Consider the following 14,155-nt stretch of genomic DNA (forward strand, 5'->3'; position numbering starts at 1 on the left):
ATAAAGCATGAAAAAATATTATCTCCTCGAAAAATTCCTCTCTTTGAACAACCAATCTTCATCACTAAAAATACTTTCAGTTCCTAGCCTCCCTGCTTTGGAAAGTTATCACGTAGTGACGCCTCCTTGTCTACTCCATGTCGCCTGGAGTTTCTACAATAGCACGGTGGCTTATATTCAGGTGGGTTCATCAAGCACTATAGAGCGCTATTTTCGAGCACTATTTTATCTATCTCCCAAACTTAACGCGTCATTCGGATGACGTTAACAGGTTTCTCTGGAAAACGACAACTGGCTGAACTGCACAACAACAGCACATTGCAACGCCCAGGTGTTAGAAAACGTAGTAGAGTCGAACACAACAAGGGGTTCGCTCGTGCTTTGGGATATCGAGTACTTCACGACCTATCGGTTGCTGCTAAGGGGCTGCAACGACAATGGGTGCGGTTCCAACACCAGCATTGATGTGTCAACGCCGATTAAGGGTGAGTGGGTTTGTGATACCTATCGCCTGGAAGGCGGTAGGAGATTTCGTTAAGAAAAGCGTGGGGTCAGCCTGCTGTTGTTTCATGAGGCCACAGAGGGCTGTCGTGGACATGCAAGGGATTGTGGCACTTTGATAGATACGATTCGCTACGCCACCCATGCACACGTTTTATTGCACACTGGAATACACTCTTTAAAATGAACTTCACCGCATAGCACGCTCCTAGCCAACCAGTATCTCGAATGATATCATTATATGCCCTGATTTGTTGAAAACGGCATGCGTACGCCTTTTTTGTGACAATTATGAACAGCATAAGTGTCAAAAAGAAGGCGGACACCTCCCGTTTTCAACAAATCCGGGCAGATAACGATATCATTCGATATGGTGGTTGGCGAGGAGCGTGCTATGCGGTGAAACTCATTTTTAAAGGAGCTATAAACAGTACCAAGCAAGCCCGCTGACTGTGTCGGCTCCAAACGTCGATTTCAACGTGTTGTCTGTGACATCTGCTGTATAGGTGAATTTGATAGGTGCGTATCTTCAGCACATAGCACGCTCCTAGCCAACCATCTTCCCGAATGACAACGTTCTCGCCCATGATTTGTTGATAACGAGAGGCGAAGCCTATTATGTATCTATTATGCGCGGCTACAAAATGGGCTACGCCTCCCGTTTTCAACAGATCAGAGACGAAAACGTAGTCATTCGTGATGATGGTTGGCTAGGAGCGTGCCATGTAGTGAAGTTATTCTTCAAGAGGCCGACAACGGCAAGCCCTTTCACCACCACCACCACCACCACCACCTATTCTTCAAGAGGGAACACAGAACGATATGTGTACCTCCGCGTTGGCGTCTAATTGGATGCTACAATTATTCAGATGACGTAAAGATGGATAGAGGTATCTGGACGGCGGTGGGCGTGTACTCACCCGAATACGAAAGAGAGTGCGTTTTTCTATTAACACTGCACAAGTTATGAAGGAGAAGAATTGAACAATAGATTGGGGGGTAAATAGAATTACGAAGCGTAGAAGAACAATATTACATCTATTAGACCCGTAACTAAATACATGTAGATAGGACTTCTTACCTCCTTTAAGAGTGTACTGGGTAAACAAATCGTCATTGTCCTACATGTCGTACGTGACGAGACCACGTGACACCTCTTTCTCACTGACAGGGAAGCCTGCCGCGACGTTAGAGCGCCAAAAGTTTCGGCATTCGCCGTGCAGGTTTCCTACGCGTCAAATATCCCCTTTGCTGTAAAACCTGGAATTCAGGTTCACATGGATGCATATATTTGTATTTTACATTTTTCCGGATTAATTTGAGATGAATTGTCGCAACCCCTTTAAGTTTGGCCACCTGGCAGTTCTTCAACGTGCGCTGAAATCGAAATCCGTGTTTAATGCCCCTATGTGGAAGCCGTTCTACTTCAGGAATCCGTACAGTGCCAGCAAACAGCTGTCGTCCTCCGAGGGGCATCGAACCCCAAATTTTTGTGATGTAGGCTCTGATATCTGACGTATGTGTATGCTTATTTGTCTTGCGCATTATTTATGCGCATTATGTAATGTGGAAGACGAGACAGCGAGGCAGGTTGACGATGTGTTTATTACCGCGAATGAGATAAGACTTATATGAACGAGATCCTCGTCACGTGAGCGGAGGCAGGTGATGACTCATTGCCGTCTTCAGCCACGGATTCAACATGTAAAACGCATGACTGCAAATTACTTGTATCGTTACTTGAGCTGTAGGAGATCCAGGGTCTTGTCAAGCCTTTGGCCTTTTTTGTCCTGGCCTCACCCGAAACCCTTAGTGTGTAAAAAATATTATTATAACATTCATAACAGTCTGACTGTGTGCTAACCACTCATCTCCCGATGGTGTACCACGGTCCTTCTACACAGTCATACAGGGGCAATAGCCAGTGTGAAGGCAAAGAAGTATCACTGTCTTATGAGTAATGCAGAAATGCAGGTAATGCACATATTTGAGTATTATAATACGTTACACCACGGTCCTTCTATACTCCGAAGTTTAGAAGGACGTGGTATGTAATAATAATAATACTTGGGGTTTACGTCGCGAGACAACTGAGATCATGAGCGACGCCAGAGCGGTCGGTCTGTGGATTGCTTTCGCCCACCTGAGTGTTCTTTAACGTACTATGAAAGCTCATCACACGGCTCCACGTATTTATCGTCCCTCGTGGAAGACGGCGTGTCTAAGCAACTTGTACCCTACACTCTTCAAAATGAACTTCACCACATAGCACGCTCTTAGCCAACCATCATCCCGAATGACAACGTTCTCGCCCCTGATTTGTTGAAAACGGGAGGCGGAGCCTATTTTGTGGCCATTATGCATGGCACAGAATAGGCTCCGCCTCCCGTTTTCAACAAATCAGGGGCGAGAACGTTATCATTCGGGATGATGGTTTGCTAGAAGCGTGCTATGTGGTGAAGTTCATCACTAAGTGTGTAGAAGTGTTTTTAGACTTTATTATTTTCCAAGAAGAGCTTCGTCTCGTCTCTTTTTCAATCTCTGGAATATTTTTTTTTTATTCAAAAGGAATGACAAGCTCCCTCGCAAAGATGCTTACTGTTACGTACACTCTCAAAAATGAACTTCATCGCATAGCACGCTCCTAACCCACCATTATCTCGAATGATATCGTTACCTGCCCTGATTTGTTGAAAACGGGTGCCATGCTTGCGAGGGAGGCCGGGTATGCGTGTTATCGTTGTGGGTCGGTCGAAGGTCCACATAGGGGGTGCGAATGACCCCGCCGGAGCAGGCGGAAGGCGCCCGTTGAGTCTGCGAACGGCGTCGCCGAAGGCGGAGTCCGGGTACTTCTGCAGTATCGTTCGCAGATGATGCAGGGGGCGCCGTGTGATGAAGCGCGCGTAGGTTCGGAGGGTCTCCTTGTCGCGGAGGATGGGGGCCGGGGGTTCTCCCGCCTCTGCAAGGACCGAGAGGGTTTCGGACGTCCTTGGGACGCCGAGACAGATACGGAGGCTACGGGCCTGGATGTTTAAGAGTTCCCGCTCTCCTGTACGGCCAACACCGTGCAGGACCGGGAGGCTGTAGCGGAGAGCGCCCAGCGTGAGCGAGTTGTGCACATGGCGGAGGTCGGAGTACGACGGGCCCCAGGAGGCGCTGGAGATACGGCGCAACACATTTGCGATGATGTTGGCTTTGGAAGACAGGGCCCTGACATGTTGCGACCACGATAGCCCTGCGTCAATGGTTATGCCTAGGTATGTGCACTGTCGGACAAAGCTGAGCTGCGCTCCCGCAACTCGAAGGGGGTAATTCTGGAAGGAACGGCGAGAGAAGGCCATGGCCGACGTTTTGCATGGGGACACGCAGAGACCACGGTCGGAGAGGTAGGACTCGACGGTGTTGAGAGCACCTTGTAGGCGGCGTTGGATAGTGTCCCGGCGGGTGGATGACGTCCAAATGCAAATGTCGTCTGTGTAGATCGTAATGTTGACATCAGTACTTATTTGCGAAGGGAGGGAGGCCATGATGACATTAAAGAAGAGGGGACTGAGCACACAGCCCTCCGGAACGCCGCGCTGCACAGCAAAGGTAGCGGTGTCGCCGTCGGCAGTACGAATAAACAGGGACCGGTTGCAGAGGAAATCTTGTATCCACGAGAGCGGGCGGTTGCCCACTCCCGCTTCTTGAAGTGTTGCGACGATGGTGCTGTGGAGGACGCTGTCGTAGGCCTTCATCACGCCCAGGAAGACCGCCACAGTCAGCTTCCCTTCAGAGCGTGCTTGCTGTGTGCTGGAGACAATGTCGATGACATTGTCAATTGACGACCTGCCTTGCCGAAAACCTGCCATGGCTTCAGGGAAGAACATCGTGGACTCGAGGTACCAGTTGAGGCGGGAGGATACCATGCGCTCCATAACCTTTCCGACGCAACTTGTCAGGGCTATTGGCCTGAAGGAGTCGATGTTATGAGGGGATTTCCCTGGTTTGAGGATGGGAACCACCATCGCCGTTTTCCACTGCTGCGGGACGCATCCTGAACGCCATGATTCGTTAAAGAGTTTGGGGAGGGCTTCGCGCCCGCTGCGAGGGAGATTGCGGAGTGCCTTATACGTGATCTGGTCTGCCCCTGGAGAGGTGTGCATGGGTGATTTTGCTATGGCGGCCTCGAGCTCAAAGAGGGAGAAGGGAGCGTCTAAGCATGGCTCCATCGACGGCTCTAAGGCTATAGGAATATCACAAGGTGACGTAAGGGCGTTGGCCGGCACTGGCGTCAAGCGCGAACAGAGCTCCTCGGCGACCTGGACTTCGGACTGTCCAGAGGATACTGCAAGCGACCGAAACGGGTGTCGCAGGGTGACTGGTGTTGCGAGGCCGTGCAGGACAGTCCATATCCGGGAGAGCGGGGTGCGGGGGGACAAAGATGATGCAAAGTTTCTCCAATGATTCCGCGCTAGTGTGCGTAAACGCCTTTGTATTGCCGTTTGTATGTTTCGGGCTTCACGGATGTGGGTTGGAAGACGGGTTCGGCGGGCACGACGCTCAGCGCGGCGCCGTACGGCACGGAGTCGTTCATATTCCGCGTCGACGGCCGTGAACTTAGAGGGTAAGGTGAGGACTGTCGTTGCGGCGTTCACGGCAGACACAACTTCTCGGGAGAAGTCCTCCATGTTGTCCGGAGCATGGTCAGTCACGTGGTACCTGAGTGTAAACCTGTAGCACTGCCAGTCTGTCCTCTTCACACAGCGAGAGGGGCAGGCCCGGCGGGGGCCCAGCACGCTAACCAGGACGGGCAGGTGGTCGCTTCCGAGCGTGTCGACGTCGACGCCCCACCCGAAGAGCCGCGCAATGGGGGAGGAGACGACGGTGAGGTCCAGGCACGAAGAAAGGTATGTGGACTTAAGGAACGTAGGGGAGCCATCGTTCAGAACAAGGAGGTCCCGTACCTCGAATAGAGCCGCAAGGCGCGCGCTCCGAGCGTCCGTACGTGTGCTGCCCCAGATGGTGTAATGGGCATTAAAGTCGCCACAGAGTCGCAGAGTCGCCAATGTCTTCGGGTTTTGTCGGATAAATTCGAAAACCGGGAACCCCATAGATTACACATCATAGTGCAGCACACTTCGAGGAAGCATGTCCATGTTGTCCAGAAAAGGAGAAGAAATAGTGCGCGTTGAAGTGCCACTACGCACCTAAATTTCGTGTCTTCAAAATCCTACCAGATTTATGTTACTGAAATTTTGTTGTTCCACTTTGCATTCCTGTATAGTATTCTTGCTCTACGTGACGCGAAAGTTAGAGAAAATGAATTTTTATTTTCGAGAACTGTGACGTCATGTTATGCTCCGATGGAGCACCCGGGCCTCATCTGGCAACGTTGTTGACCGTCGTGTTTTCCAAGGGGGCTCACTTTATGCACTCCATTAGCGAAGCCCCACGTGACTCGGCCCTATCACGTGGCATATCCTCCTTCCTTCGAGAAAACACCAGGAGGGGAAAGGCATCTTTTTCATTTTCCCCTCTTGCAATCAGCGTCACCACACTTCTCCACCACGTGACCCTCCCGGGACGCCGGTGTCGTGGCAATGAGCCGAGCGCCCTCTCCAGAACATGACATCACTGCAATTCACGACGTCACCTGCTCCTCGCGTCATCGAACGGAGTGGAGGTCGGCAGATCTTCAAATATTGATACAAATGCACAACGTTCGCAAAAACAGGGTTGAAATTTCGCGTACAGAATCCTTGAGGTACCACCTTTTCATAGACTACAAAAATAAACGCCGTTTTCCGTGTCCGGAGTAGCGGCTCTGCAGAGCGCGCTCCACCCACTCAGTCCGTCTCGCACCGGAGCCTCAGCTCAATAATAATAATAATAATAATTCGGGGCTTTATGTCTCAGACAACTATGATCCCTCTGCTCCGTGTCTTCCCAACCTGCCGAATCCCAACCCGCCGAATCCCTAGAAGGCCGGGAGAAGGTCGTAATCCTCGTAATCCTTTTACCTTCAAACGTGCTGTACCAACTCTACCAATGACCGACATGTCCATTCCCAATTCGCCGAATTTATCCTGCTACCGCAGCTCAGCGGCAAAGACCATCGCGTTCCACGTCGAAACTGTGAGGTGACTCAGGTGTCATGACTGGATGTTCTCTTGAGTACGGTTCCCTGTGAAGTTGGCTCACGACACATGATCCTCCTGCGGATTCGATTGATTGCGGGACGTTGTATTCTTTCTGCAGGAGGCAGGTCCGGCCCAATGACCCCACTAGCCACTTGCAGTCCCCGACAGACTCGCGCCCCCTTTACGCTTCTCCACCCTTCATCCCCCAACTTTTATTTTCATTTTTTCTATAGTCGTGACTATGCCCGCTTCTGTGTGGCCAACAACGGCGAGCCGATTAAGACATCCCCCCCCCCCCTACGCTCTAAAAACTGAACTTCACGACGTAGCACGCTGTGCGCCAACCATTGCCACGAATGATAGGGTTATCGCTTTTGATTCAAGGAGAGAGGGAGGCGTACGCCATTTTGTGTCAATTATCATGTCACAAAAAGGCGTACGCCTCCCTCTCTCCTCGAATCAAAAGCGATAATACTATCATTCGTTGCTATGGTTGCGGTACAGCATGCTATGCGGTGAAGTTCAGTTTTTAGAGTGTACGTGCCTCCCATGGGGTGCTTTCATTGCCTTGAGAAGCAATATCTTTCGCTATAATTGGTTAATGGCGATTATAGAGGCGTTGAATTCATCATTATAGTCAGGCACAACGTTGCGATAGGACGTTGGGACGCAGGGCTTACGGCTTCAAAGTGTGTAGACCAATAGGAGTACCAATAAAATGTCTTGTTTAAACAAACAACACAAAAATTAATGGACGAGTGTCTCGAAAATTAAGTGTCTCGAAATAAAATAGACACTGAAGGCGATGTCTTTTTTTTTTCTTACTGTAAATGTACAAATTACAAAACAGCATACATATTGTTGATGCAAGGATGGCGAGGAAGTATGCGAGCTGGTGGCAAGGATTCAATACATACCCTTATGCACCTCTTCCGGTTTGTTGCCAAAACGACATCCGGTTTCGCAGCAAACAAGCTCTGCGCCAACCACTGTGCCGATTGATACAGTTATCGGTTCTGATTTGAGGGCAGAGACGGCCGTATGCGCCTTTTTATGCCAATTCAAACTGTCACAAAGAGGCGTACGCCTCCCATTTTCAACAAATCAGGAAAGTGAAAGATATCATTCTGCATGGTGGCTGGTTCCGAGCGTCTTTAGGGGCAACGGAAGTTGTGACGGGGGCTTGTTTATGTTTACCCGAGAAATTGTATACGAAAAACGCTCAGACCGTAGGGAACGTCGAAAGACCACAACAAGAAACACATCAGAGAAGTTCGATACCGAGACGACCTCCCCACGTCATTGTTCTGTGGATAAATCTATCTTATTTCATGTTGAATTCCAATGGCAGAGTCGGAGCAAGTGGCAGACTCTCCGAAGTCGCCAAAGGAGGGGCTTGATCTGGCCTAGAGCAAGTGATCGAATCTGCGACTGGAACATTTGCGCCCAACTTGGAGTTTAGCCCTGGCCAATCTCCCTTGGTGGATGACGGCCAGAGACGGAGGAAGAAGAAGAAGAAGGTACTCATGTTCCATTATAACGCCATGTTTTGCAGCCTCAAGGTCCTTCTAATCTCCTAACGTTGCCATTGTAATGTCTGAATTAGCGCTTCCTTCATGAAACAAAATCGCCAACATACGACGCGAAAGACCAGTCACGGCGAAGACGCGTTGCGAAGCAGCCATGTTGGCGAAGCAGAGACAGGAAAGAGGAAGCACAAGCGACAAGTGACACGTCACATAGAGTTCCGGTTGAATCTGCCTATTTTGGCGGAGCAGTCTGGGTTGCTCCCTGGAGCGACCTTGGCTCGAATGCTGCTCCGAAGCTCCCATTGGGCGCGTTAGGTTCGTGCTCCGGGAACATTTCCTCTTTCAGGGGATCACTTAACACCTCCGAAGTGACTTCCGGTGCACGTTCCCGGGTGCACCCTGCGCACCCCTTCTTCGGAGCCGGGGAGCCTGGGAACGCTGGGGAAGAGCGAGGCCAGTTCCGGAGCGTGACGCATGTTCCGGTGTACTGCCTTTCGAAATGGCGCAACCGTTGGAACACGTTGCAACCGCCCATGCTCTTTGTGTTTCCGGAATCATCGGATGTTGGCGGTAAATAGTTATACGACTATAGATGACTGCTATGGTCTACTGCTATGTTTACCTAAAAGCAGACGACTAAAGAAAGCTCGATAGGCGGCGCGCGCTCAGCGGCTCTGGCGCTCGGCTTCCGGATAGGCTCACAAACACCATTAAGTAGAGACACCAAGGGTATGTTCCCTGAAAACCCGGGTTATGGCGCTCGGGAGCCTGCTTAACGCGCCCATTGGAAGACTCCAGAACTGTTCCCAATCTGCCAATCGGACAGACTTGCTCTCGGCGGAGCAACAAAACTTGCTCTGGAGGCGCTCCGAATCTGCCATTGGAATTTAACGTCAATTCGACTGCTCAGCTGTGTTTCAGACCTTGTTGGCTCGTGCACTTGCTACTTTTCCCAGTTTCAGGGTATTTCGTCCTAAATATTATTGCTCATGTGTGATGTGATGAGATACAGGAAGAAAAAATATGTGGACATATAATTCTTGCTCAAATTGTAGATTTATATACAACGACAATATGTTGTTGCATAGCCGGCTGGTCGCGGTGTGTCATGTGCATGTGTCATCTTTCAACACCACATATGGTTCTCCGGCTATGGTTCAATAAGTGATGATTCAGCATGAGCCATTAGGAATTTCCTCATCTTGTAAGATGTCCGCTGTCGCACCTTTCCTATTTAGGTAGTTTTCACTCTTGCCGAAAGCGGTTCACTTCCCCCTCACGGATAGTCCGCTTACTTGCGTTCGGTGAACTGCGATTCGGCAGATTGAGATCTGACCCTCTGCTCATAACCGTTCAGAGAAGGGGGGTGACAGGGGCGCCGGAAGCCAGGTTGAAGAAGCAGGTATTGTTGTAGCAGTATTTAGACCGTGGCCCTCCAGAGTGCGCGAAGGGGGGGGGGGGCTTCACGCTCCAGGCGGATAGTCGCCTTGGGCCGGCTATGCTCCTGCTAGACAGGGCGGTAGGTCAAGAGCGCGTTGCGTGTGCACGAGATGTGTGCACGTTGCGTGTGCCAAGCGCCTCTGGGTGTCACTGAATGCTCTTTTCCGGTAGACCTGTCTTCTGATCCAGCTGCCTGTTGCCTTAAGTAGATTCAGGTACCCATTGGTCTAACCAGAGATGAGGGTGGATAGCGCGAGAAGCACTCCAGCTTGTGAGTAGGAGAGCCACACCCCGCAGGAGGAGATGTCCCGCTTAGTAAAAAGGAGCGCGACCCATGCGCTCCGGAGCCTCTGCTTAAAGGAGTACACAGGGCCTTCTAAAAAATTTTCAGATTAAGATATCTGATGAAAGTATATGTGTCATTTTACCGAATGGCGGTGAAGGTTTTGACGTGTGCAATTTGTTTACCAAAAAAAAACTCACATAAACATGGGTCCGCGCCTTCACTCTTAACTCGCCACTCCGGGTATTACGAGGAGGAGAAGGTATGGTGCCAGGTCAAAGATGACGTTATAAGGAGAACTTGTTGTGGTTCGCCGGTCAGTGGGGGTCAGCGCCTTGTCCCTTTCCGCCGTGAACCAGTTTTGCCAGTTCTTCCGGAGAATCGGGGATAGAGGGAGCGGCCGAATCATTACCGAACCAGGAAAAAGGCTTCTTCAGAGCCCCGAACAGCCGAGTAGCAGACGACAGAGGAGTAGCAGACAACATGTCTCTAGACCAATCAGGGAGCGTTCTCCTTATAGCGTCAGCGCGAGGTTCCAGGCAGATCACAGGCTGGTACAGCTCTTCACCGCCGTTGCGCACGGTTGCTTTTTGTGGCGTACTCTAAATTCAATTTCTGCGATATTTATGACTCTGTGGTGCGAATTACTTCGCATGGTGCATCTTACTGGCCTACTTAACAGTTTTATATGAAGAAAACAGGGTGTTAAAAACGACTTCTGTGCTACTTTAAAGAACTCATGTTAAAGTGTCCCGCACGCTCTTAAAACACAACTTCACCGCATATAAAACGTTCCATCCAACCATCATCCCAAATGACACCGTTCTGGTCCGTTTCCTACCCGCTACAAAAAAAATATAAAGAAACGGAGGAGAAACTCTGTAGCCTGAATTTGTTTCGTGAAAATCGATCAGAATGGGGCGTAGAGCAAGTTATCGTCGCGAACGTGCCACTCGCGAGGAAATACGGTAGTGTATATGGCCTATATAGACGCGAGTGGAGCCCGTGAAAAGACAAAAACAGGCACACGTCTTGAGCACAGTTAGCACAGGATGACAACCGAGAGAAAAAGTGGTCCCAACACGGACTCATTTGACAGACCCGAAAAACGTCACACAAACATGACGCTTTTCGCATCCGTAAAATGCGTCTGTGTTAAGACCAGGAAAGGGTAACGAAAATGGTAACGGAAACAGAAACGGTATATTACCGAAATTGGAGATGGTAACGATACGGAAACGCACACCACTGTCCTCCATTACCGGAAACGGAAACGAAAATTATCATCCGGTATTGACTTCGGGGAATGGCTATTACTAACGTGCAATGAAATTTCAGTGACATTTCATTTTGTTTTTGTATTTTGATGACTCCACTCCCTGTAGTGCTCTAAATACTATACGACAGCATGGAAACAAAGCGCAATGTTGGATATCGAGGGTGCATCTCTCGCTTACCTACTCGTGACATTACCTAACTACATGACATCAAGACATGATGCTTACAAACATAGATTCCACGCACTCTACTCCACCATAGCACGATGATGACAGCATATGATTTTTTTTATTTTTGTTTTTTTTTTACTTTCTTCATTTCACCGTGGCTATGATAGTATTGTTTAAAACTGAGAGCGCCCGCCTGTGAATGCGACATTGGATGAAGGTTACGCCCATCTTGGGTTGCTGGACCCAGAGTGACTGAAGACAGAAGACTGACTGAAGACATGTTCCTCCACTTCTTTAAAAATGTTGCAAGAGGTGCGCATCGCAACGACGTAAAGTTACTTGTGTAGTCAGTACGCGTGACACCGAAGAAGCACTTGGACAAAACAGGGTGCTGGCAGAGCCGGACAGGCTGTCCTCCCGCAGCTCTGTAACAGCCATTCCATTACCGGAAACAGTAACGGAAACGTAAGGGAAACGAAATTAAAAGCTAGTATCAGAAACGGATGACAGAAACGACAATATAGAAGCAACGAAAATGGAAACGGTAACGAAAATACGTCCGTTATCCTTCCCTGGCTAGAACTGAAGCTTCTGGTTGCAAGTGTCCGTACCTTGCGGTGACCTCGTCGTCGCCCACCGGTCACTACATCACTGCCCCCTCAGACGCGGAGTGGCCAGCAGATTGCGGACAAGCACGTCGTAACCGCGGGAAGTGATGGATGAGGGCCGAGGTGACATGAGCTACGGGGGTCGTAAATGACACTGCAGTCGTAGGCGACATTGAGCCACAGGAAACCGGCGGATGGATGGTGTGGCAGTCAAGTTATTGAATGTGATGAGACGTGCGGCAAAGATGCGGAGGCGCGGTCGAGAACGTGTCCCGGGGGTAGCGCGGCCGGCACGGGAGCGAAAGCTCGGTGAGTCCCAAGGAGAGCGAGGCTGTGTCGGCCCTGATGACGGCCGCGGGAGCAAGCTAGAGCAATCTTTCTGTGGCGTCGGCTGCCGCGACGTACTGAAACCGGCACGCGATCGCGGGTTTCTGATGTCGACATGCTGGTCGACGTGCTCGAACGGTGTCGCAGGAGTTGCCGTGGCTGTCGAGTCGTTGCGCAGGTGTCGGACGTCGTTGAGTTTGATGGTTCCAGGCTTCGAAAAGTGAGGGCTCGTTTTTCTCATGGAGGAGGGAGTGTGACATGTAAGCAGACAAGGCGCAGCGCGCACAATAAACATGTTTGTTGCACGGTCAATTACTTGAGCTCACTCCGTTCCTTCGTCACATGTAGCTACTGCGAAATTTGGAGTGGCGATGGAGGGGCCGAATTGTTCACCGGACTGGTGTGTTTACGTTCGTGTCATGAAATGTAAAGGAGGTCGTGATCCTCTATATGAGTCCCGAGTCTCCATCAGCGACGATGGAATGTCTCAGCGGGTAGATGCTCGTGGCGTCACGCCAGGAAGGCGTTGAGCTACGAGCCAGGCAGAACTCTTCAGCGGTGGCGGCGACCGCCGACACATGACGTGGCAGCGTTTGGTGGCGCCTTATGAGCATGTACGCTATATACGCTTCGTGTCCCATTCGAAGAGCACCCAGGTGACCGCAGTGTACGGCAATACTGTGAGAAATCACCCTTCTTTGCACCCCCGGCCGTCGTTTTGTCATATCACGGAGACTCCTCCGCAAGGCGCCAGCCGATATACAGTGAAGAGTCGAGCTCGCCACTTGAGTGGCATTGTATTTACACGTATCCTACCCATTTTCTCTTGCATTTGTGTTTTGCCCTTAAACGTTTCATACGTGTCGTTGCCTGTCTCTTCACACGGAGATACAATACCTCCTGAACCGCAAGCTCGCATTGTTATGCAACAAACCAGCGACGTTATTGTCAATGCAAAACCTAAAGCTCGAAAGGAGACAAAATTATACTATTAGTGTAAGTATTAGTATCAGTAGTTTCTGCAGGAAATTCATCGATTTCACGCCAGGTTGCCAGTGCCATACTGGCGGCGGCTGCGCCTCAGAAGATGGTGGCGCGCCAGGAGGAAGCGGGGTAGGGAGCCCAAAGCCGCATATTAAAAGGGAGTGTGGCCATTAATGGGTCACGCCTGCGCCTGAAGCTCCACCCACTTTTTCAGCTTTCCGACCAATGGAGTCTTGAAATATGGGGCGCTATCAATCAACCTATCCTCACTATTTGTCCCCGTATCCAATATGGGTAGCGCAATTTTAGGTGGCAAATGGATTGGATGGGATTGAAATGGGTACCTCTCGCAGTCTGCAAAACTTGATGAAAATTTCGTGAACACCAGGTAGGGAGCGTAAGGCACGTCGGGAATTGTCGTCTGCTTCGGTCGTTGCACCGCTGCCGGCAGAACACCTGCTGGGACACAATCTGTCGTCGGTATGATTTTTAAACAAACCTACATGAATAAGTCGGAATATAAAAGGCAAGAATGTTTATATTCATGAAATCCAGCAATTAGATATAAGATTGTACTACACAGTGCCGTTTTTGTTCTCAGTTCGTTGTGATCGCCGCTATCTCCATGTTCACTAGGTCTAACACCTGCGACAAAACGTATTATTTTTGGTTAGATATCGATAGATGAGAGTAAATTGAAACTGATTTCCGAGAAACATATATGAGGATGTACATTTTGTAGCGTAAAATCAGAGTACTCTGTGAAAATCTTTTGTCGCGAAATCCCCGCTTCACCACTGTTTCTTTTCGTCGCCAGTTTGGGTGTCAGTAAGGTGTCATGGCGACCCCCTTGGTAAAAAGCAAACCAATTATAGGAGCGAAACTCTGATTGACAGGTCGAGCCATTTTTTGG

General features: G+C 50.0%; 1 protein-coding gene across 2 annotated transcripts in view; it reads left to right on the forward strand.

The window, feature by feature from the left end:
- Positions 1-14,155, forward strand: part of LOC135383686 (uncharacterized) — a 78,540-nt gene that overhangs the window by 51,993 nt on the left and 12,392 nt on the right. For both annotated transcript variants that reach the window (XM_064613055.1, XM_064613056.1), the window contains 2 exons: positions 81-181; positions 272-485. In XM_064613055.1, coding sequence (XP_064469125.1) covers positions 81-181; positions 272-485 — 315 coding nt within the window. The remainder of the gene's footprint in view (positions 1-80; positions 182-271; positions 486-14,155) is intronic.

Source organism: Ornithodoros turicata, chromosome 2 (genome assembly GCF_037126465.1).
Source record: "Ornithodoros turicata isolate Travis chromosome 2, ASM3712646v1, whole genome shotgun sequence".
Classification (NCBI taxonomy): Eukaryota; Metazoa; Arthropoda; class Arachnida; order Ixodida; family Argasidae; genus Ornithodoros; species Ornithodoros turicata.